This window comes from Crotalus tigris, unplaced genomic scaffold (genome assembly GCF_016545835.1).
Source record: "Crotalus tigris isolate CLP2741 ecotype Arizona unplaced genomic scaffold, ASM1654583v1 scf7180000021160.8983255:1529534, whole genome shotgun sequence".
Taxonomy (NCBI): Eukaryota; Metazoa; Chordata; class Lepidosauria; order Squamata; family Viperidae; genus Crotalus; species Crotalus tigris.
Window position 1 is genome coordinate 971,547 of NW_024098373.1, and position 24,388 is coordinate 995,934.

The 24,388-nt window shown below is 42.3% G+C and overlaps 1 protein-coding gene across 4 annotated transcripts in view; it reads right to left on the reverse strand.

The window, feature by feature from the left end:
* The window catches only part of ITIH5 (inter-alpha-trypsin inhibitor heavy chain 5), a 42,427-nt gene extending 21,664 nt beyond the window's left edge, over positions 1 to 20,763 (reverse strand). Inside the window, exons 1-7 of one of the 4 annotated variants that reach the window (XM_039369541.1) lie at positions 20,538 to 20,763; positions 9,899 to 9,943; positions 7,967 to 8,130; positions 6,612 to 6,704; positions 5,141 to 5,391; positions 4,165 to 4,334; positions 1,737 to 1,853 (exon numbers count right to left, since the gene is read on the reverse strand). In XM_039369541.1, the coding sequence (XP_039225475.1) occupies positions 1,737 to 1,853; positions 4,165 to 4,334; positions 5,141 to 5,391; positions 6,612 to 6,704; positions 7,967 to 8,130; positions 9,899 to 9,943; positions 20,538 to 20,657 (960 nt within the window). In that variant the 5' untranslated portion in view covers positions 20,658 to 20,763. Of the gene's footprint in view, positions 1 to 1,736; positions 1,854 to 4,164; positions 4,335 to 5,140; positions 5,395 to 6,611; positions 6,705 to 7,962; positions 8,131 to 9,898; positions 9,944 to 20,537 lie in introns of those variants that run through there. The other 3 variants (XM_039369539.1, XM_039369542.1, XM_039369543.1) reach the window with 3 other exon arrangements.
* Between the last annotated feature and the right edge of the window lie 3,625 nt (positions 20,764 to 24,388).

Consider the following 24,388-nt stretch of genomic DNA (forward strand, 5'->3'; position numbering starts at 1 on the left):
AAATATCATTTGCCTGTAAGCAAAAACTGGTGGGATCATAAAATAGAGAAAGTCATAGAAAATGATAAAATTAAACTGCTCTGGGACTTCAGAATTCAAACAGACAAGCACCTGCAACATAACACCCCAGACTTAACAATTGTCGATAAGAAAGACAAAAAAGTCTGGATAGTGGACGTGGCAGTGCCTGGAGATAGCAGAATAGAAGAGAAAGAACTGGAGAAGATAACAAAATACAAAGACCTACAAATAGAAATAGAAAGACTGTGGCAAAAGCAAGCAAGGGTAGTACCAATAGTCATAGGCTCCTTGGGTGCAATCCCAAAACAACTGGAGCACCACTTGAACACCATTGGCATTGACAAATTCGCTATTAGTCAATTGCAAAAGGCAGCCTTATTAGGAACTGCTTCCATCCTGCGACGATATCTGTAATACCATCAAACATCCACATCTGCCTATCCCAGGTCCTGGGTAAGGACTCGATAGGTAGACAAAATGCCAAATCCAGTCTGAACATCTGGCCGACTGTGCGATGATCCATAATAATAAGGATAAGGATAAAGTTGGAAGGGACCTTGGAGGTCATCTAGTCCAACCCCCTGCTCAGGCAGGAAACCCTATACCATTTCGGACAAATGGCTGTCCAGTCTCTTCTTAAAAACTTCCAGTCTTGGAGGATTCTGGAGGCAGGTTGTTCCACTGGCTAATTGTTCTAACTGTCAGGAAGTTTCTCCTTAGTTCTCGGTTGCTTCTCTCTTTGGTGAGTTTCCATCCATTGCTTCTTGTCCTGCCTTCAGGCACTTTGGAGAATAGCTTGACTCCCTCTTCTTTGGGGCAGCCCCTGAGATGCTGGAAGACTGCTATCATGTCCCCCCTCGTCCTTCTCTTCCTTAAACTAGACATACCCAATTCCAGCAACCGTTCCTTACAGCCAAGACATTTAGGGACCCCCATGGACTGCCAATTATGCACCCCTGTTTTAGACCTTGAGATGCCTTGCAAGGGACTCAACCTGGTCTCCCTCCCTTCTTGCAGATCTCCTGAGCTTTGGGACCCAATCCTTCCCACCTGCCACAGGTCTTGACCTGTTCTTTCCAAGAGGTTCAGATCATGACGCAGAGACAGACGGGGGCTGTGACATTTCCATCTCACAATCCCTCACTTGTTGCCCAGTGTGGGATGAAATAAATGTAAGCCCAGGCCATTCCAGCATAAGACAAGGCTCAACTGTCTTCTGCTGGGTTAGACAAGCGCTAACCCAGAGCAGGCCTCTTATGAACTTATAGGCTGGCAATAATGATCTCATTCTGGGGTGGTTCCAAGTTCACCCCTTTGCCATTTCCACTGGGCACTGAGTAAGCCCTTTGCTTGGGATGTTAGATAACTCTGACGTAACTTCTGCAGACAGAAAGCCCGTTGAAGGACATTCATAAGCTCTCGTGCGGATGTGTTTCGTTGCAGGCCTTCATCCCAAGTCAAAGTTCAGCATTGTTGGGCACCAGCCAAGCCTCGCCAGCTCCCAGTTCTCCACAGAGACTGGGTTTTGCACAACACAATTGACCCAGTTTGGGGAGCGGACCTCCACACCACTTCAAAGCCTTGGTCTAAAGTGAAGCAAAACTCGGCAAAACAGATGCTCCGATCTAAAATCCCAGATATGGTAAGAGAATCTTGCCACCTTTAAATCATGGATCCGGAATCCCACACCCCCTCTGAGCACTGAGGTTCCTCACCTGCTTCATTTTGGTGCCCACCATGGAGGCGCTTCTGTCAAGAACAAAGACAATGTTCTTCGGCAACGCAGGGAGATCTTTGGGGGCAAAATAGTGCACGAAGTAGCCATCCAAAACCTGGTGAGATAACGAAAGAAGGAGAGGTGTCGATGGAGATTCTCAATCAAAACCATCACCTCACAAAGATATTGCACAGCACAGGAGAACAAACTCATGGGGACAGGATTCAGCAGTCCATCTGCATCTGAAAAACAAAATTCATTCTTTCCAAGGCAGCAAAGTCCACATTCTGGACAGAGAGGACCACTGGTTTGAAAGATGGGTCAAAGAGGCCATCTACGTCACAAGGAGCCGAGGTGGCACAGCAGTTAGAGTGCAGTACTGCAGGCCACTTTAGCTGACTGTGTTCAGCAGGTCAGCGGTTCAAATCTCACCGGCTCAAGATTGACTCAGCCTTCCATCCTTCCGGGGTAGGTAAAATGAGGACCCAGATTGTTGGGGGCAATGTAAATATATATATATATATACATTGCTTACTGGTGTACACCGCTTAGAGAGTGCTTGCACTTAAAGCGGTATATAAGTCTCATAAATAAATAAATAAATTGAATAGTCCTCTCTCAACAGAACAGGGGGGAGGGGGAACACGACATCACCTATCTCCTGTTTACAACACAGTCCTTTCAATAGTTCCAAGAAGGCTCCACACCCATTTGCACCACTCAGGTGACCCTGAAGGCACAGATAAACCTCCAAGTGGCCTCAATGACTCTCAGAAAGAGTACTAATGACCAGATGATTGCAAGGAATATAAATCTTTCCAACCTCCACCCTTCAGTCAGAACCGAAGAAGCATCTTGGATGAGAAGTGAAACGTTTTCAAAGCAAAAAAAATGCCTTTTGGAAAGAGCACCTCTGGGAAAAGGAGAGAAAAATCAGGAATTTAATCTCACATCTACCATATTGCCAAATCTTGAATATCAGCAAATCCTGAATCGGGAATTCTAAATGGGGAACGTTCTGGAATCATTGCTTGATCACATGCTGTTAAAAGTTATTGTTGACAAAGAGATAAAAGAAAAGGAAGACACAGAGTATTATATACTATGGAACAAGTTGTACAGTATGTCTGGTTGGAGACTAGAAATAATAGAGGAGGATAAATATGGAAAGGTCAAAAGTGAAAATAAGTGTATAATAATGTATAATAATAATAATATGAATTATTCTTAGTAAGAAGCAGAACATGAAGGAAGAAAAATGTAAACAAGAAATAACGGGGCTATAAGGACAAATATTCTAAAGAAGAATAAGGGGGCAATGTAAATATTAGATTACCGTTACGTAATTGCTGTAAAAAAAGGAGGAGTATATATTGTGTGTGTATGTGTGTTATGTTTTGCTTTGTTCTGTTTTGTCTTGTTGGTTAAAAATAAAAAATAAATAAATAAAATAAAAAAAAGTTATTATTGACTCTTAGCAACCACATATAGGTAGTCCTTGAGTTACCACTGGTCACATAGCAACCGTTCAAAGTTATGACCGACTGGCAAAAGGGGACTTACAACCCAGATTTGAAGTTTGATGGTCGCCCCCCCTCCATGGTCATGTGACTGAACTTTGGGTGCACAGCAACAGGGCCACATTTGTGGGTGTTTGCCGCATCCCATGGTCACACAACTGCATTTTATGACAGTTTACTTCCAGTTTGGTAAAATCACGCCCATAGCAAAACATTGGGCCTCTTAATGACCATGGCATTCACTTAATGACTGCCATAAAAAGGTCATAAAGTTGTCGCCTGTTTTACAACCTTTATGATATATGACCATAATCGGCAGGCTTATTGCAGTCATATCTTGAGGACTACCTGTGGATCCATTTTTCTCCTTGATCTGTCTCCAACCTCGTCTGCTCCTGAGCTCTGCTGTTGGATTCATTTTAAATAGCGGATAGTAATCGTTCCCTGGCTCTTGCGTGCTTCTCCAAATGGTGAGATTTTGTTATTCTCATAGGAGCTCACCAAAATTGGTCAAGATTTTGCAATATGCAATGAAATGAAAGGGACCCACTTTTATTGATGGGGAAAGGGTACCAGCCTGTTACAGGCAACTTAGGACCACAATCCAGCCCAGAATTTCTGTTGCTAATCAAGACTGCAAATTCAGACTCATATCATAAATATGAACTGTCTGAATTTTGATGCTGCAACACTTATAAGTGCTGCAACATTTATAAGGGTGAAAAATGGTCATAAGTCTCTTTTTCCGGTGCTGTTGTAATTTCGAACAGTCGCTAAATGAATGGTAGTAAGTTGAGGACTACACCTCCCAAGAAGCACTGGTAGGAATGTTGGGCTGGAGATCATCTCCAAGAACAGATAGCCAGAAATGAGATGATAGACATTCTCCAACCTTCTCCAACCTACCTGGACTTCTCCAACACTCAATTCTCTGTTAACATCGTATCGGATGGTGAAGTCTCCTAGCACGCCATTCCTCGCGATCTTGGCTTGCTGGACCAAGTTGGGACTGAAGGTTACTTTAGCTAAGGTCTTTGTCTGGCCAACCATGGTTGAAGGAGGTGGAGTGGGGTGATCTGTTGAGAAAATACAGCATTATTTTATAATTTAATTTAGTTTAATGTAATTTAATTTAATTTAATTAATTTAATTTATAGTTTAGTTTAGTTTAGCTTTATTATTTATTTTATTTTATATTTTATATTTTTATTATTTTTATTTTATTTTATTTTTTATTTTTTATTTATTTATTTATTTATTATTTTATTATTTGTTTTATTATTTTGTTTTTATGTTGTTGTTTTATTTTATTATTATATTTATTATCTTATTTTATTTTTGGGATTGGTAAACTGGCTTGCTAGATCAAAGGAGAGGTTACGTTCACACAATCTGTATGACCTGCTTCCTGGAATAACATTTCTGGGTTTCATAAAATAGACCGGATGATAATTAGCTTGTGGTTCAGTAAATTTTAGGAAACCCAGCAATATGAATTCATATTATTAATGTTAAACTTGCACACACATACCCTGAGCTGCTGAATGAAAGGCAGGATGTACTTTTACTCTATAAATAAGTTTTTTGGCTGTATTAGTACATGAGAAAGACATTTAGAAACGGGGCAAATAAATGCTGCCTGGAGAATGATCAGATAAGAGACAGCATGGCCCTCAGCTGCATAACAGGTGGAGAAATTGACTCAGGAGGGATCCTCCCTAACTTATCAGCCTGTAAAATAGACAGCGGGAGATTTGTACTCTCAAACTTGCAAGATTTTGTTAATGTAGCCTTACAATAAATTATACCAAACTCATCGGGTCATGTTTCCTTTCTGGTCTACCTGGCACGGCTGGCAGCAGCCCTCATTTTATCCACTCACCTTCAGTGCTCCCTGCTCCCTTGCCTTTGTTATTTTGGAGAGGCAGAACTTCCAAAGAATGAATTCCCGAATTCTCAAGGATGTTCACTTCCACACGTAACTTGCCCACCAGCTGCTGGGGTCGTATGCTGACCGTGTACTGATACTTCCCCAACCGTCTCCGTAGGAGCTCCTCGTAGTGCAGGATGAAGGTGGCTTCAACCTTCCGGGGAATTAATCCAGAGGCTTTGAACGTCTCCATTCTGTTTTCTCTGCTGGAAGAATGCAAAGACATTTTAGGGACACATCTTTCCACACTTCCTGCTGTATATCAAGGCTAGCTGGGGCCACTGATGAGAGTCGGAGGGGAGGAGCAGGAAGAACAGGCCTCACTGGCTGAAGAGATGGGTGTGGTAGTCCAACAACAGCTGCTGTCAGCCTTATCAGGTAGACTGGGCAGGAAATAGAGCCGGATAAACTAATTCTACTTTATAGGTACTCCTCGACTTACGACCACAACTGAGCCCAAAATTTCCATTGTTAAGCAAGACAGTTGTTAACTGAGTTTTGCCCTGTTTTACAACCTCTCTTGATACAGTTGTTAACTGAATTACTGCAGTTTTTAAGTTAGTAACATGGTTAAGTGAATCTGGCTTCCCCACTGATGTTTCATTATCAAACTAGGACTCGCCTACCACTGATGATGTTACCTAGTTGGGTAGTGAAATGTCTGCAAGAAAACCACAAAGCTCAGAGAGCAACAAGGAGTCCCACAGTCCCCCTCCTCCTCCTCCTCCTCCTCCTCCTCCTCCTCCTCCTCCTCCTCCTCCTCCTCCTCCTCCTCCTCTTCCTATCCACTCCACAATCCCCTTTCCCTTCTAGCACTGATGATGTTACCTAGTTTGGTAATGAAATGTCTGCAAAAAAAAACACAACCCAAGCCCAGAGGGCACCAACGACCTTCCATGATGTTGTTTTTCAACTTCCCTGCTCAAATTCTGATATTCCCTGGTAATCTCTCTCTTGGCTGTCTGGCCCCTATACACTAAGTCAGTGTTTCTCAACCTTGACAATTTTAAGGCATGTGGACTTCAACTCCCAGAATTCCACAGCCAGCGTTGCTGAAGTTGAAGTCCACATGCCTTAAAATTGTCAAGGTTGAGAAACACTGCACTAAGGTGTTGTCAATGTACTTCTGGGGTCAATTCAAGCTACTGATTTTTCTTATAAAAGAAAGGGCTGTACAATGCAAGACGTACTGAAACTCTACTTTGTTGTAATAAGGTATAATAACAGAAACTTAAAAACCAGGCAGAGCTTACTCAACCTCCTGTTATGCCAAACAGAATCAAGGCAGGTTTACTTTGATCTTCTTTCTCACCCCCTTCTTCTTTCCCAGAACAAGTTGTCCTTTGCTTAATAATTCTTGCAATTTTTCATCACGGTTGCTGTTATCTCCATAATCCCCAAATCAAGACCATGCAGTCCTTACCTGTCATCTGTGGGTCTTGAATATATTTCTTGATCTGCACGCACCCAGTCTTTGCCAATAACCTCCCCGTAATAAATCTTGCCACCAATAATCCTGGAATCAGTAAAAAAGAGGATATGCATGAAAAAAAAAATAGAAAGGCAGGCACTGATGGTTCAATCTATTGATTCCGGTTTCTTCTCACTTTTCATTTACTGTATTCAGCCTTAAACTGCTTCTTTCCTACTTCTGAATTAGATTACATTTCGCTAAAAAAAAAAAATTGGTCTGAGTAAAAATCCCATACTGATTTTAGTACCTTTAAAACCTAACAATTTCCCTATGAACTTCACCTTAATTTATTATTTACATCCCTTTTTGTAATAAGAGATCTCTTATTACAAGGTAGTCCATACAAGAAGCACACCAGGAATACAGGTAGTCCTCAATTTACGACCACAACTGAGCCCCTAATTTCTGAGGCTTAGCCAAACAGTTGTTAAGTAAGTTCTGCCCCATTTTACGGCCTTTCTTGCCACAGTTGTTAAATGAATCACTGCACTTGTCAAGTTAGTAGCACCGTTGTTAAGTGAATCTGGCTTCCCCCATTGAATTTGCTTGTTAGAAGGTCGCAAAAGGGATCACATGACCTCGGGACACTGCAACCGTCATAAATATGAGTCAGTTGTCAAGAGTCTGAATTTTGATCATGTCACCACAAACATACTGCGATGGTCATAAGTGTGAAAAATGGTCATAAATAATTTTTTTCAGTGCTGTTGTAACTTCGAATGGTCACTAAATGAACAGTTGTAGGTCGAGGACTACCTATACCAGTGGTTCTCAACCTGTGGGTCGGGACCACATTTGGGGTCGAACGACCATTTTACGGGGGTCGCCAAACAACGCAGTCCGCCATTTTTTTCCCCTTTTCCTTAGCTGTGCTATTCCCTTTTATTCTATTGGCTTTTGAAAGCCAATAGAATAGACTCTCTTGAATAGAGTCTAATTCTATTGGCTTTCAAAAGCCAATAGGAATTGTCCAGGCTGTCTCTGCCCTGCTGAGCCCGCCAAAAGTCCCATTCTGCAAACGGTGCTGCACCAGTTGAGTAGTCCTCGACTTACGACCGGTTGGGGGTCGCGGCATTAAAAAGGTTGAGAACCACTGACCTATACTAACTCTATTGTAAGATTAGATTAATAGTCTTGCAAATCTACTAATTTTTCTCCCCCCCTCTCCAAAAACTAGGGATGGTCCCTGCTGAAACACTGAGATATTTTTTATATCCTTGTTCAGTCTGTGATTCTCCCTCCTGTTTCCCAAGGCCATTCGCGCAGACCATTACACTTATTTTATGACGCAACCGCTCACCTACATGGTAAAATTGGAGACAAAAGCTGTGATGGGTATTTGCATCTCAAAAACGCCTTCTCTAGCCTCTGAGCCGGTATTCACCAAAGTGCAGGAGACTGTGGTAAATGCGTATCGAGAAATTATTGTGGCTTTCACTGAGAATTCGGACATACGGGGTCTGGTCTCCTGTTGGGACATAGCAATATTTCCACAAAAGCAGGACATGTTAGGTCAGCCATCCCAGGTAGACACAAAACACAACCAGATAAGCTAATTCTATTTTATTGTAATGCTACATTAACAGAATCTTGCAAGTCTATTATAGGTAGTGTCCTGGTTAAGCAAATTCCATTCCTAACTTTATTTTTTAACTTGAATTTATATATAGGATGGAGCTTGTATTTACAAACAGTCTGTTTGTTACTAAAAATGGCGGGTGGTGTTCTCTTTCCTTGAGCTGATGAATCACTGAAGATATCCATTTCCATTTGTTATTCTTGACCTGCCCTCAGGTGCTTTGGAGAATAGTTGAATCCCACTTCTCTGTGACTGCCCGTCAAATATTGGAAAACTGCTATCATGTCAACCTAGTCAATCTATTCTCCAAAGCGCCTGAAGGCAGGACAAGAAGCAACGGATGGAAACTAATCAAGGAGAGAAGCAACCTGGAACTAAGGAGGAATTTCCTGTCAGTTAAAACAATTAATCAGTGGAACAACCTGCCTCCAGAAGCTGTGAATGCTCCAACACTGGAAGTTTTTAAGAAGAGACTGGACAGCCATTTGTCTGAAATGGTAGGGTTTCCTGCCTGAGCAGGGGGTTGGACTAGATGACCTCCAAGGTCCCTTCCAACTCTATTATTATTCTGTTATAGTCCTCATCTTCATTAGACTAGACATATCCAGTTCCTGTAACCGTTCATCATGCATTTTAACATCTTTTTTATATCATGGCGACTAAAACTGGATGCAACATTCCAAGTATGGTCTTACCAAGGCATTATAAAGTGGTACTAACATTTCATGTGTTGCAAATCCCTATCCAGACTTTCTAGTTTGGGTTCTGGTTTGATGCCAGATTTTGGTGTCTTGATTTTGGGGTATGCAAAGTGTGTTAAGCAAAGCTATTCATTAAGCTCTCTATCTTTGCTCTTTTCTTTTGCATGGTTGGATAGAAAAGCATCCCTTGATCTTAGCAATAAGAAATGGCTGGACCCACAGCACTGGCTTTATCAGGGAGACAATAACTAAGTCTGGTAAAAGTTTAAAATATGTTTTAGTACACCATGGGAAGCTTGATTAGTGTTAACCTTGAGCGGAGTTTTATATGTGTGGTTTAGTGTGTTTCCAAAATAAGGGAATGTAAGAGCTGGAAGGGAGCTTGGAGAGCATCTAGTCCAACCCTTCTGCCATTGCAGGAATCCCCATCTTACTGGCTGTCCTATTTAGCCAGCTGATTGCTCTATGCATGGTGTAGACTCAGAAAAAATAGGTCAGTCCAGTAAATGTATAATGGCAATGCAAACACTGTCTGCATATACAATAGTGTAGTCTTTAAAATAATGTAGAAGGAGGGCTATGTTAATCTTTTTTTTTTTTTAATGTCCAAGCATTTATCTACAGTTCTGGGATTTCTTAGTCATCTCCCATCCCAATACTAATTACATCAGATTTTGTTTAGCTCTTGGTTGGTCAGGGAATCATCCAAGCTGGTATTACCACCTGCTCTAGAGGGGTAATAAAAAAAAGAAAAGATTTAGAAACGTGTCTTTATTCTTCATCTGTTCTTGTTTCTGCACAAGACTTGAGAAAATGGCTCAGATAGTTTGCATTTTGCAGCTGTAGGAAAGATTTCCTGATACAAGCCCGTCTTTTTCATTAGAAAATTAGGAGAGTGTGATTGCTGACACTTTCTTGCAAGATAAGAACAATTCACACTTAGAATATTTACACACCAATCTCTGCAGAAATCGTGTTTGTCTTGGAACTCTCCGTGCAACCTGCAAAAGAACAGAGACCATCACTCAGTGTGTTTTCCGCAAAAAATGGAAACCAAGATGTTCATCAGAAGAACAGAGATATTTTAGGCTCGTCAAAAGCCATTGCTGCATCCTTAGGCTGTCTGCTAAGCCTCTATTAATAATGAGAGAGAATTGGGGGCAGTTAGCATCTGAATATAAACTCATATAATTTCTCATTATTTAACCAGTCCACTAACTGAACACTTATTGCTCAAAATGTAGACTTTTTCCACGTTTTGCAGTACGTTAGGTTACTAAAAAATATACATTACATGAAAACTGCCACGTGAAAGCTGTAAATGAAAGAATTGGTCATAAAGTTACTTTTTCATCATAGCTGTAACTCAGAACAAATGCTAAATGAGGAAATTGCTAAATGAAGACTATTATTGTTGTTGTTGTTATTAAAACTCTTAGGAAAATGCATCAATTAGTGAAAGTAATGTACAAATGACTTATTTGAGGAACCACACATACAGTATTTTACACACATACACATAACCCACTCCACACAGCCACACCCAAACATATAAAAATTATGTCCATTATAGTAAAAAATGCCTATATTTAGAAAAATACACACCAAAATAAGTGTATGTTTCATGCAAACTCTTTTACAAAAATTCTTGGATCCACTTAAAAGGATTAGAGAGATTTTCAAACAGGAGAAATAAAATAAATAAAACAACTTCCTCATTCCTGTTCTGTATATTCTTCAGCATTGTTCTCCTATTATCCAGCGAAGTAGAACTAAAAAGAAAATTTCCATCAATTTTAGTTGTCATATTTTCCTTCCCATGGGTTCTTGAATTGTCAACTTCCTGTCTTGTGAAGCATGTAACAACCTCTTTTTCATGCTATTTAATTCTCAATAAAGATATATTATTGTGGAGGGCATTGGTAACAAGGGGTGCCCTACCTTGGCAACTTTAAGATTTGTGGACTGCAACTCCCAGAATTCCCCAGCCAGGCTGGCTGGGGAATTCTGGGAGTTGAAGTCCACAAGTCTTAAAGTTGCCAAAGCTGGGATCTTCTGGTGTAGACATAGCCATTTCCTTCTCTGTAATATTAAGCCCATGCTGCATTCTTTAAATATTTAACTTCTGCATCACTTTTACTATCCAGGGTTTGTTTGGCTAAGGAGGCTGTTAGCTGCTCTGAACGTTCCTTAGATGGAGACCAAAGTATAGGTTATTGTTAGGATATTTAATTTAGTAGCTGACATAGTAAAATTGTACACTGGGTCACAACAAACAGTTGGAGTTGATTGACTGGAGAGTGCATGAGGCAATCTATGCTGTGATTGCTGTGGGTGTAAAGGGGGCGTTTCCCTTTTTCCCGCCTTTTTCTTCTGTGTTCTCGGTATGCTGTTTGAATTTACCTCACGATGATTTTTACCTCATAATGTTCCTGTGTTCCTGACTATCTTTAGCATATAAATGTTAAATATATTTATTTATATAAAACTACAAGTTCGGGTCCATGTTCCGAAGTTATGTGGACAGCTGCGGCCGCAATTTCCTGACAGTTATAAATATTTAGATTACAAAAAATCCTACATGGCAGCGCGCTGCCAATATTCCCGGCCATGGAGTTCATATCTCCACAGACTCACCCTGGACACATGGACTCTTCCTTTGGAGGAAGCCATGACAGACTAGATCAAAGAGGCGGATGGAATTTGCTTTGAATTCTCCTCTGCTGGGCTGAATGGCGAACGTGCTGAAGTTGCATAAAAGAATGCAAGACTTTTGACTCCAAGCCAAGCTGTTTGTGTGTGTGTGTGTGTGTGTGTTTTGGAGAAGAGAGAGGAAAAAAATAAATGTGGAAAATGTTTGAACTTGCAAGTTGGAAAGTTCTTGCTACAGTCATCCATGCTTTCATCTTAACATGGTTTGCTTGCAGCAAAACAGTGGGTTAGGGGGTTAGGTGAGGTGAGATTCTACCTGTAAAAAAACTCAGGTATTCATTTATAGGGAGCAGTATCTCTCACCATTTTTTTCAACACAGGTAGTCCTTGACTTATAACACTTGGTTTAGTGACCATTTGAAGATACAACAGCACGGAAAAAAGTGACTTGGGAGCATTTTCCACACTAACGACCATTGCAGTATCCCCATGGTCCCATGATCAAAATTTGAAGGCATGGCAACTGGCATGTACTCATGATGGTTGCAGCATCCTAGGGTCATGTGATCCCCTTTTGCTACCTGCCAAGCAAAGTAAGTGGGGAAGCCAGATTCACTTAATAAACGTGTTACTAATTTAACAACTGCAGGGATTCACTTAACAACCGAGGCAAGAAAAGTCGTAAAATGGGGCAAAACTTACTTAGTAATAGTAGTAAAGTTGGAAGGGACCTTGGAGGTCATCTAGTCCAACCCCCTGCTCAGGCAGCAAACCCTACACCATTTTGGACAAATGGCTGTCCAGTCTCTTCTTAAAAACTTCCAATGTTGGAGCATTTACTGCTTCTGGAGGCAGGCTGTTCCACTGATTAATTTCTGTCTCAATAACATAAATTTTGGGTTCAATTGTGGTCGTATGTTGAGGACTAGCTGAACAACAAGATCCAGAGATACTCTGAATAAATGAGACTATCCGGTGGCTTCTGCCCTTTGCAATTGTGGTAACATGCAGACAACAACACATATGTACACCTGCCCTTGTGTCCCGATCAGTATACACTTGAGGACCTCATGGCAGAGCGACAGAGCGCAATTAATGTTGCTAATTTCTGGGCAAGATCTGTTTAATTTTACATATATTAATCTTAGATTTTACATTTAAAAGTTATGTCATATTGTACGTCTTATTTTAATTGTGATGCTTCTGACATGAATAAACAAAGCAAGTTCAGCTTAACAAGACTGGGCAATGCACTCAGCTCCTATAATTATATATTATATGCTGGTGTAAGGATGAACTCTTTTTGTCGGTTAAAAAATAATCGTTCCCAGAACGTCTGATCAAGAGGCAAAGCACAAGTGATAGAAACCTGGAGGTAAAGCAAAACCTGTGTATTTCCTGCAACTTTATAATAATAATAATAAGGATAAAGTTGGAAGGGACCTTGGAGGTCATCTAGTCCAACCCCCTGCTCAGGCAGGAAACCCTATACCATTTTGGACAAACGGCTGTCCAGTTTCTTCTTAAAAACTTCCAGTGTTGGAGCATTCACCACTTCTGGAGGCAGATTGTTTCACTGGTTAATTGTTCTCACTGTCAGGAAGTTTCTCCTTAGTTCTAGGTTGCTTCTGTCCTTGGTTAGTTTCCATCTGTTGCTTCTTGTCCTGCCTTCAGGGCCTTTGGAAGATAGCTTGATTCCCTCTTCTTTGGGGCAGCCCCTGAGATATTGGAACACAGCTATCATGTCCCCCCTCGTCCTTCTCTTCGTTAAACTAGACATACCCAATTATATATGAAAGTGCTTTGAAAAGCACTACAAACATACCCCCAGACAGCTCCAAACATCACCCTATAATCATGGATAAATACAGTGCAAATTGCAAGGCAATGCAACATTAACTTTTCTGATGTAGAAAGATTAAAACGTGATTTTCACCATTACTCGAGCAGTTAATGTTTTAGCCAAACAAATCCGTGTTTAGGGAGGTGGAACGTAGATTGTCGTTCCTTAGGAAAATGGCTGTAGATGCCCCTGGCTGTGTTTAAATGGCTTTTTAAATTTAGTTTCTGCTGTTAGTCTCTCGGAAAAATTCCTTTGAGACTTTGCAGAAGCCTAGGAACACAGTTTGAAAAACTCTAGACTGGTGGTGGAAAGCCTTGACGTTACGTTCTGCAAAATGAAGAACAGCAGCCTCCTGGATGCAAAAAGGGCGTTTAAGACACACATTTTTCTCTGCATTACCACTGCATGGGATTCTGCTCCCCCAGTGAGACGATTTTATGCTTGCTTACATGAAACTTCAAATGCCAAGGCGCTGGAGCAAAACCAACCCTTTCCTATGCCAAAAACTTATGAGACCTTTTCCAACTCTCTTCCTTCACGGTTCTTGGACCGAAAAGGAGCGTAGAGCAAAAGGCAGCGACTCAGATCTTAAAAGGGCAGGATGCAAACTGGGCTATCATCAGGAACATTGGTGGAATTTACAGTAGAGTTGCGAACGGCAGAATAATTATTTTTGGTGTCAGGAGGGGGGATCCCCCCAACTGACTAGAGAATGGAATACAGCACACAAGGAATGAATTAGAGGGAATTGGAGAGTACTTTTTCAAATTACAGGTCATCCTCAGCTTATGACTGATCGCTTAGAGAGGGTTTGAGGTTATGATAAGCATCCCTGCGGTACAGGTAGTCCTTGATTTATAACTAGAGAGGGAAGGCTGGAAAAAAACCCCCGGAAAAATAGGGGAGAGAAAAAGGATTTTTTTTTCCATTTTTCCAACGCTGTTTGGAAGAAAAAAAAAAGGAAAAAAATTGTTTTTTCCCCAATTTTTCTGGGTTTTTCCAGGCCTTCCCATCTCTGTTTACAATTTGTTTAGTGACTGTTAGAAGTAACAAAAGCACTGAAAAAAAATGATTTATGACCATTTTTCACACTTACCACTGTTGGAGCATCCCCAGTGTTGAAAATTCAGATATTTGGCAACTGACTTATATTTATGAAAGTTGTAGTGTTTTGGGGTTATTATCTTTGTGACCTTCTGACAAGCAAAGTCAATTCACTTAACAACTATGTTACTAACTGAACAACCGCAGTCATCCACTTTACAACAGCAGCAACAAAGGTTGTTAAATGGGGCAAAATTCACTTAACAACTGTCTTGCTAAGAATGGAAATTTGGGGATCAATTGTGGTCGTATGTTGAGGACTACCTGTACTTATGACCTGGCTCTGAACTTCCAATAGCTACTGCAAAGTCTTGTGACTGCATGTCAGGCGCTCAGGTGCATATACACTCATTTGCAGTATCCCGCACTCACAGAATTGGGTTTTATGATGGTTTTATCAGAAAGTGTTAAGAGCCATGGTGGCGTAGTGGTTAGAATGCAGTATTGCAGGCTGACTCTGCCCACTGCCAGCAGTTCGATCCTGACCGGCTCAAGGTTGACTCAGCCTTCCATCTTTCCAAGGTCGGTAAAATGAGGACCCAAGTTGTAGGGGGCAAATAGGCAGACTCTGTAAACTGCTTAGAGGGGGCTGTAAAGTACTATGAAGCAGTATATAAGTCTAAGTGCTATTGCTATTAGTGACTGCCGCAAAAGAGAAGGTAAAATGAATTAAAGCAGAGATTAAACTGGGCATGAAACATGGATAATTGGAAGGGAAGGAAGGAAGAGGGGAAAGGAAAGAATGAGCTTAACTATTATTATTTATTTATCAAACTTATATGCCACTCATCTCCCCCAAGGCAACTCTAGGCAGCTTACGAACATTGATTAAAACACCATATAAAACATTCAAACTTTAAAAAAAGATCTTAAATTTAAAAGTTCAGTCAAAGTGGCCGACTTTTTAACTGCTGACTGTAAACAATTTTCGCCACTCAATTAAACATCCCATTAAGTGTTGCCTTCCTTTCTCCTCTGAAAGAGAGATTTGGCACTGGCCAACTGGAAAATTGTTGACTTTGCAATGAGTTAATGAACTCAGTTTCCAAAACCTGCTTTTCTCCTATATAAGCCTTTACAACAGCTGCCACCAAACCCCTCTACGTCATCCTGTTCAATCTAGGAAAAATCGGACACATTCTGACTCCTCGCACGTGAGAAAACTGTGAGCCTGGAAAAGCACGTAATGCATGCAGGAAGTATTTTATAATATTTCCTGATTAAACGTCTCTTCCACTGCCAGAGGTTTGATCATGATGGGGCTCAAGATTGACTCGGCCTTCTATCTTTCCGACGTCGGTAAAATGAGGACCCAGATTGTTGGGGGGCAATAGGCTGACTTAGTAAATTGTTTAGAGAGGGCGGTAAAGCACTGTGAAGCGGTATATATAGTAAGTCTAAGTCAGCGGTTCTCAACCTATGGGTCGCGACCCCATTTGGGGTCGAACGACCATTTTACGGGGGTCGCCAAACAACGCGATCCGCCATTTCCCCCCCTCAGGGGGCGCTGCCGCGCATGCGCACTGCGCATGGGGCGCCGCCGCACATGCGCACCGTGTGTGGGGACGGCGCTGCGCATGCGCGCCACGCGTGGGGGGCGCTGCGCATGTACACTGCGCATGGGCGCATGGGGGCGCGCATGCGCGCCGTGTCCATGTGACAGGGGTCGCCGTCACACAAACGTTGAGAAACGCTGGTCTAAGTGCTATTGCTATTGATTTTATTTGTCAGAATCCAGCTTGGAGGGTCACAAATGGTGATCCCGTGACCCTGGGATGCCTCATCCATCAAAAATACATAAATACATGCCAAGTGATCACGTGACTGTGGGGAAGCTGTCATGAATGCAAAGACTGGTCATAAGTCCCTGTGATAGCCTCCAATGGTTGCTAAATGAATGATTATAAGTCGAGAACTAATTCATATTCTGGTTTTGCACAATACTGTACATTAATAATAATAATAATAGTAAAGTTGGAAGGGACCTTGGAGGTCATCTAGTCCAACCCCCTGCTCAGGCAGGAAACCCTACACCATTTCGGACAAATGGCTGTCCAGTCTCTTCTTAAAAACTTCCAGTGTTGGAAGTTAATTCCTAAGCCAGTCAAATGAGCTGGCTTTACCCCAAATGGTAAGATACCAAATAAAAACCAACAAAATGAACACCAGCTTTTGCAGATGGCTCGGTTGCTAGATGAACCGACCTGGAGAAAGATGCTGTGTGATGTCAAAGAGAACGCCCAATAAGATTAAATGGTAATGCTGTTCATTTCTGACTTGAACAATTCAATCAGTCAGTCCTCGTAAGGCCATCACCGAGTCCAAATTTCCATTGCTAAGCGAGATACTTGTTAAGTGAGTTTTTGCCCCATTTTACAACCTTTCCGGCCACAGTTGTTCAGTGAATCACTGCAGTTGTTAGTAAAATGGTTGTTAAGTGAATCTAGCTTCCTCATTGACTTGGCTTGTCACGAAAGGGGATCACATGACCCCGGGACACTGCAACTGCCATAAATACAATCCCGTTGCCAGAGTCAAAATTTTGATCACATGACCAGGGGGATGCTGCAACGGTTATAAGTGTGAAAAATTGTCATGTCATTTTTTTTCCAGTGCTGTTGTAACTTTAAATGGTTACTAAACAGACGATTGCAAGTCAAGGACTACTTTCATTTGTAGTTTCATTTGCCTAATATATTAACTTTGTTGTTGTTGTTAGTTGTGAAGTTGTATCTGACCCATCGCGACCCCATGGACAACATTCCTCCAGGCCTTCCTGTCCTCTACCATCTTCTGGAGTCCATTTAAGCTCACACCTACTGCTTCAGTGACTCCATCCAGCCACCTCATTCTCTGTCATCACCTTCTTCTATTGCCCTCCATCTTTCCCAGCATCGGGCTCTTCTCCAGTGAGTCCTTCCTTCTCATTAGGTGGCCAAAGTATTTGAGTTTCAACTTCAGGATCTGGCCTTCTAAAGAGCAGTCAGGGTTGATCTCCTCTAGGACTGACCGGTTGGATCGCCTTGCAGTCCAGGGGACTCGCAGGAGTCTTCTCCAGCACCATAGTTCAAAGGCCTCCATTCTTTGGCGCTCAGCCTTTCTTACGGTCCAACTTTCACAGCCATAATATATTAACTTTGGGTACTTTTAAAGTTAGTACTGGGTAAATCCAGTCCAATCCTGGAGAGAATTCACACTGCATTTGGCAGACCCAGGAAGTAGGTTAATTCAGTCTCCAATTTCCATATAATTAATTCATAATTCTATAACCAGATTATCTGCGTCAAGAATCTGGTAGCAGCTTTTCCAACGAACAAACGTTATAATAAAAAGGTATTAGCTTTTCTGCCTGATGAAAGCACCTCTCAAAAGTATAGGCCTTTTAATAGCATTTTTTCCGTTGGACAAGCTGCTACAGACCCCTGGTTTTATGCCACTATAAAATAACCATCAAAGCAACTCTCTTCCTAACATAATGACAGGTTGTATGAATATTATACAGAAAGTCCTTTGCAGGTGTTTTTTCTTATATTCATAATAGATTAACACGCAACTTGGTTGTTGAATTACCCGAAGCTGAGCTCTTAAAAAAGGCTGTCTGACCAAAAAAAAAAAAAAACCTATAGAGAACATAACCTGCTGAAAAAAAAATGGGCTGCAATTTACACTAGAAAATTACATTATGAGTTGCTTTACCGACTGTATGATTTGATTTAAAAGTTATAAAAAAGCAAAGAAGGAACAGCAGTGACAGTAGCTTACTATAATAATAATAATAATAATAATAATAATAATAATAATAATAATAATAATAATAATAATAATAAAGTTGGAAGGGACCTTGGAGGTCATCTAGTCCAACACCCTGCTCAGGCAGGAAACCCTATACCATTTCAGACAAATGGCTGTCCAGTCTCTTCTTAAAAACTTCCAGTGTTGGAGCATTTACCGCTTCTAGAGGCAGGTTGTTCCACTGATTAATTGTTCTCACTGTCAGGAAGTTTCTCCTTAGTTCTAGGTTGCTTCTCTCCTTGATTAGTTTCCACCCGTTGCTTCTTGTCCTGCCTTCAAATGCTTTGGAGAATAGCTTGACTCCCTCTTCTTTGGAGCAGCCCCTGAGATATTGGAACACTGCAGGCCACTTTAGCTGACTGTGTTCAGCAGGTCAGCGGTTCAAATCTCACCGGCTCAAGGTTGACTCAGCCTTCCATCCTTCCGGGGTAGGTAAAATGAGGACCCAGATTGTTGAGGGCAATGTAAATATATATATACATTGCTTACTGGTGTACACCGCTTAGAGAGTGCTTGCACTTAAAGCGGTATATAAGTCTCATAAATAAATAAATAAATAAACACTGCTATCATGTCTCCCCTGGTCCTTCTCTTTATTAAACTAGACATCCCCAATTCCAGCAGCTGTTCTTCACAAGAGCCCAGCTGTGAACGCTCCCTTCCTCTTGAAAAATAACTTTTCCCTTTTGAGAGTGGACTACCTATTTTGGAGTTCAAAATATGCCTAGGTAGGACCCCAGAGGTTTATTTGAGGTTTCCCCCCCCCCCAAGGAAAAATATACTTTGCTTTCACACAAGATAAAGCATAGCAAATATACGAAGGGAGAGGAGAAGCAAAAAGTTACAGAAAGGCAGGCAAATTCCAGAAATAGTTTGTTGAAATTGCATAAAGAGGGTGAGCAAACTGAAAACTTTTAAGACAAATAGCTCAGTAACTCTGTTACTTTGAATGCAGAGGGTTTACGTTTTGCCTTCGCTGAATCAGATCAAAGGTCTATTTATTCTTGCACAGTTATTACAGCAGGCAGCCAAATGCTTCCAGGCATCATGAAATCAAGCAAACTGCAAACTCCCTTTGCGATTCACCCTCAGCACTTTGTGCCCCGTGAGGTATACTGCAACTGACTCTGGAGGTTCCGTTCAGCTCTTCCCATGAACACCTCAAGGATTTGCTGTAGATAAGCATTGTCAAAGGGAGGGGATCATGTACGCTTCTGAGCTTGGCTCAAGAGCCAGAATTACAACTGCCATCAAAAGTCTAGAAAAGTTTGAATCCACCTTAATACCCCCAGCTTAATATTAATGCTGTCAGGACGCTATTATGTTTAAACGAGGCTTTGCTTTTGCACAAAACTCATAACTATTACACTTGCAAAATGTGCATCCTATTTTCAGTTACTTTCTTCATTTTGGGGTGGCTTTGTTTCCTAGCTGCTCTCCTGGTTTGAACAGCAGATAGATAGATAGATAGATAGATAGGTAGGTAGGTAGGTAGGTAGGTAGGTAGGTAGGTAGGTAGACAGAAAGAAAGAAAGAAAGAAAGAAAGAAAGAAAGAAAGAAAGAAAGAAAGAAAGAAAGAAAGAAAGAAAGAAAGAAAGATACAGACAGGATAGATAGATAGATAGATAGATAGATAGATAGATAGATAGATAGATGGATGGATGGATGGATGGATGGATGGATGGATGGATGGATGGATGGATAGATAGATAGACAGACAGGATAGATAGACAGACAGACAGACAGACAGACAGACAGACAGACTAGAGAGAGAGAGACAGACAGACAGAGATAGGATAGATAGATAGATAGATAGATAGATAGATAGATAGATAGATAGATAGATAGACAGACTAGATAGATAGATAGATAGATAGAGAGAGAGAGAGAGAGAGACAGATAGACAGACAGACAGGATAGATAGATAGATAGATAGATAGATAGATAGATAGATAGATAGATAGAAACAGATAGATACTGTAGATAGATAGATAGACAACAATTTTTAGACAATATCATTAAAGCAAGCTTCGCTGTGGTAAAATGTGTCACGTGGCCCACCCCAAAATGAGCATATTCGCTGATTTAAAAATATCCCTTCCTTGGCAGTTCAAAGAAATCACCCAGATTAGGCTTCTCCTCCCTCTTCTTCTCCCCTCCCTCCCTCCCTCCCTCCCTCCCTCACAAACACAAACAAACTTACATTGTCAACGAGGTTATAATCCGTAATCCCAGCCTCTTCCAAATCGCGGGCTAAGAGTTCAGGATCCTGCTGTGCAGAGACCACCAGCAGACTGCACCCCAAGCAAAAGAGCCAGGCCATTGTTGCCCCGAAGAGAGGCAGAAGTCCGAAAGGGCGGAGAAGAAGGTCTCCTTGATCCCACTTCTGTCTCCAGCTAGCTGGAAGAGGGAACGGATCTGACCTGAGTCTTGGCTGACTGCCTTCCCCTCCCTCCTCCCTCGGTTCAGCCCTTTTGCAGAGCTCAGAGCTAAGATTCAACCATTCCTTGCTTGAGTTCAGCAGAGCAGAAGGCTGGTGAAGCTCAGGAGAACTTCCATCTCCATGTTAGGTGGCCTCCTGTCCAGGGATAGACTCGGCACGGAGCATCCTGCTGTGACAAAAGTCACTTTTGCCCAAAACATTGGAGAGCCTGATTTTTTGGGTTTTTTTTTAATGATTGATGCCAGATTTTTTTTCCCCCACAACAAAGATGGGTTTTCCCCAAACATGTTCATCCCTAATTCTGGGTCATTGGTTGAGGTAACAGAATCATAGAGTTGGAAGGGACTTTGGAGGTCTTCTAGTCCAACCCCCTACTCAAGCAGGTGACCCTATACCATTTCAGACAAATGACTGTCCAGTCTCTTCTTTAAAACTTCCAGTGTTGGAGCATTCACCGGTTCTGGAGGCAGGTGGTTCCACTGGTTAATTGTTCTCACTGTCAGGAAGTTTCTCCTCAGTTCTAGGTTGCTTCTCTCTTTAGTTCAGTGGTTCTCAACCTGTGGGTCGGGACCCCATTTGGGGTCGAACGACCATTTCACGGGGGTCGCCAAACAACGCAGTCCGCCATTTTTTCCCCCCTTTTCCTTAGCTGTGCTACTCCCTTTTATTCTATTGGCTTTTGAAAGCCAATAGAATAGACTCTCTTGAATAGAGTCTAATTCTATTGGCTTTCAAAAGCCAATAGGAATTGTCCAGGCTGTCTCTGCCCTGCTGAGCCCACCAAAAGTCCCATTCTGCAAACGGTGCTGCACCAGTTGAGTAGTCCTCGACTTACGACCGGTTGAGTAGTCCTCAACTTATGACCAGTTGGGGGTCGCGACATTAAAAAGGTTGAGAACCACTGCTTTAGTTAGTTTCCATCCATTGCTTCATGTCCTGCCTTCAGGCGCTTTGAGGAATAGCTTGACTCCCTCTTCTTTGGGGCAGCCCCTGAGATACTGGAAGACTGCTATCATGTCCCCCCTCGTCCTTCTCTTCATTAAACTAGACATGCCCAATTCCAGCAACTGTTCTCCGTATGTTTTAGCCTCCAGTCCCCTGATCATCTTTGTTCTCCTTTGTTCTCCTAATACCCGACGCCCAAACGAAGAATCGAGTTGTGAATTTTGTGAGATGGGCTGGATCTCAAGACGTATGAAGGCCACCATCTGAAAAGCAAGCATGCAAAAGAAACACAAATGGGTGTCTAAGAAATGAAGGGACTAACTTACAGATAGTCCTCAACTTACGACCACAATTGAGCCCAACGTTTCTGCTGTCAAATGAGACACCTGTTAAGTGAGTTTGGCCCCACTTGTGACTTTTCTTGCCACAGCAGTGAAGGGCATCACCATAGTTGTTAGTGCCCTCCACCCTCCAAGGTGCTCCAGTGAAAAATAATGCAGCAGGTCCTCAAATCTGGCTACCAACCAGGGCCCCATGAGGCGTCCTTGACGCTCTCTGAGGTTGGTTGTCTTCTTGCAGGTGTTTCATTATACCATCAGCACTGATGATATTACCTACCTGGGTAGTGAAATGTCTGCAAGAAAACCACCCAGCTCAAAGAACACCCCACTCCCTTCTAGCACTGATGAGGTTATCTAGTTGGCTAATGAAACGTCTGCAAGAAAACAAGCAAACTCAGAGAGCATCCCACTCCATTTAGCACTGATGATGTTACCTAGTTGGGTAATGAAACGTCTGCAAGAAAACAAGCAAGCTCAGAGAGCACCAAGGATCCCACAGTTCTCCTCCTCCTCCTCCTCCTCTCCTCCCCTCCAAACCCCACTCCCTTCTAGCACTGATGATGTTACCTAGTTGGGTCATGAAACGTCTGCAAGAAAACAAGCAAACTCAGAGAGCATCCCACTCCATTTAGCACCGATGATGTGACCTAGTTGGGTAATGAAACATCTGCAAGAAAACAAGCAAGCTCAGAGGGCACCAAAGACCCCACAGTCCTTCTCCTCCTCCTCCTCCTCCTCCTCTCCTCGCTCCCCCGAAAACCTTACTCCCTTCTAGCACTGATGATGTTACCCAGTATGGCAATGAAACGCCTGCAAGAAAACCAGCAAGCATTGTTGTCCTGCTCACTCGCACGCGCACACACACACACACAATGTTGGTTTGGTGGGTTTATTAATATTCCCCAGCAATTCCCTTCACCAAAAACCCAGAACTGTCCCAATGAAGTCCAGCCATATGCTAATCCACAGAGCAAATGGCCAAGGAGTCCACAAGGCACTTGAGAGTTTCCCAAAGAAGACAAATCCATCCGGCAAAATTAAATCCACCACACAAGAGGATTCACCAGGCAAGAAAAGTCCAGAATGCGACCTTTGTCTACTTCCCTTAAACCCCCCCCCCACACACACCCCTCTCGATCCCCTGCCTCTGGTCTGTCTTGCTCTGACCTCTTTCCAAGGTCTGTTTGGCTTGGCTTTGGGTGTCCCACGATTGCAGCCGCTGGGGACGTGGTCAATGACGCAGACGTGTTCCCTGAGTGTCTGGTTGCCTGTTGAGACTGAAGGCGGTGGTGTCTGAACACTGGGTCGTTCCCTTGGGCGCATTCTGGAAAAGCACTTCAGCCCTGTTGGAAGTTCTGCGTGGTTACAGGTCCACCTAGGCTGGGAGGCCAACATCTCCCTCAGCCACTTGGTTCCTTCTGAGTCAGATCTTGGAGTGGGTTGCCAGCTGGCTCAGAGTGGTGGGACTCCGATCCAGACAGCTGCTCTCGACTCTTGGAGACATCCAAATCAAGGAAAAATCTGAGGTTGGGGAAAAAACAAAACCTTCTTTGCATTATTTTCTCTCCTTCTGGGAGAAAAACAGAGTAAAAGGGACCCTGGAGGTCATCTGGTTCAACCCTCCCAGTTCAAAAAGAAGACCCTATGCTCTTCTGGACTAATGGCTGTCCAGTCTCTTCTTAAAAACCTCCAGTGATGGAGCACCCACAACTCCTGGAGGCAAACTGTTCCACTGGTTAATTGTTCTCACTGTCAGGAAGTTTCTCCTTAGTTCTAAGTTGCTTCTCTCCTTGATGAGTTTCCGTCTGTTGCTTCCTGTTCTGCCTTCAGGTGTTTTGGAGAATAGGTTGATGGCCCCCTCTTTATGACAGCCCCTCAAATATATTGGAAGATTGCTATCATGTCCCCCCTAGTCCTTCTGTTCTTTGGACTAGCATAGTTGACTGGGGAATTCTGGGAGTTGAACTCATCAAAATTCGCAGATGACAACTGGCAGGAGTAGCCAATACCCCAGAAGACAAACTCAGGATTCAAAAAGATTTTGACAAACTTGAATCATGAGCCCTATCCAACAAAATGAGTTTCAGTGTGGAGAAAAGCAAATTTTTACACTTAGGCAGGAAAAAGCAAAGGCACAAATACATTAGGTGAGATCTGGCTTAAAAACAGCAACTGTGGAGTCCTAGTGGACGATCGCTTAACTATGAGCCAGCAGTGTGCAGCAGCAACCAAAAAAACTAATACAATCCTGGGTTGTATAAACATAGAATCAAGATCACGCCAAGTATTAATACCGCTTTATAAAACCTTAGTAAGACCACACCT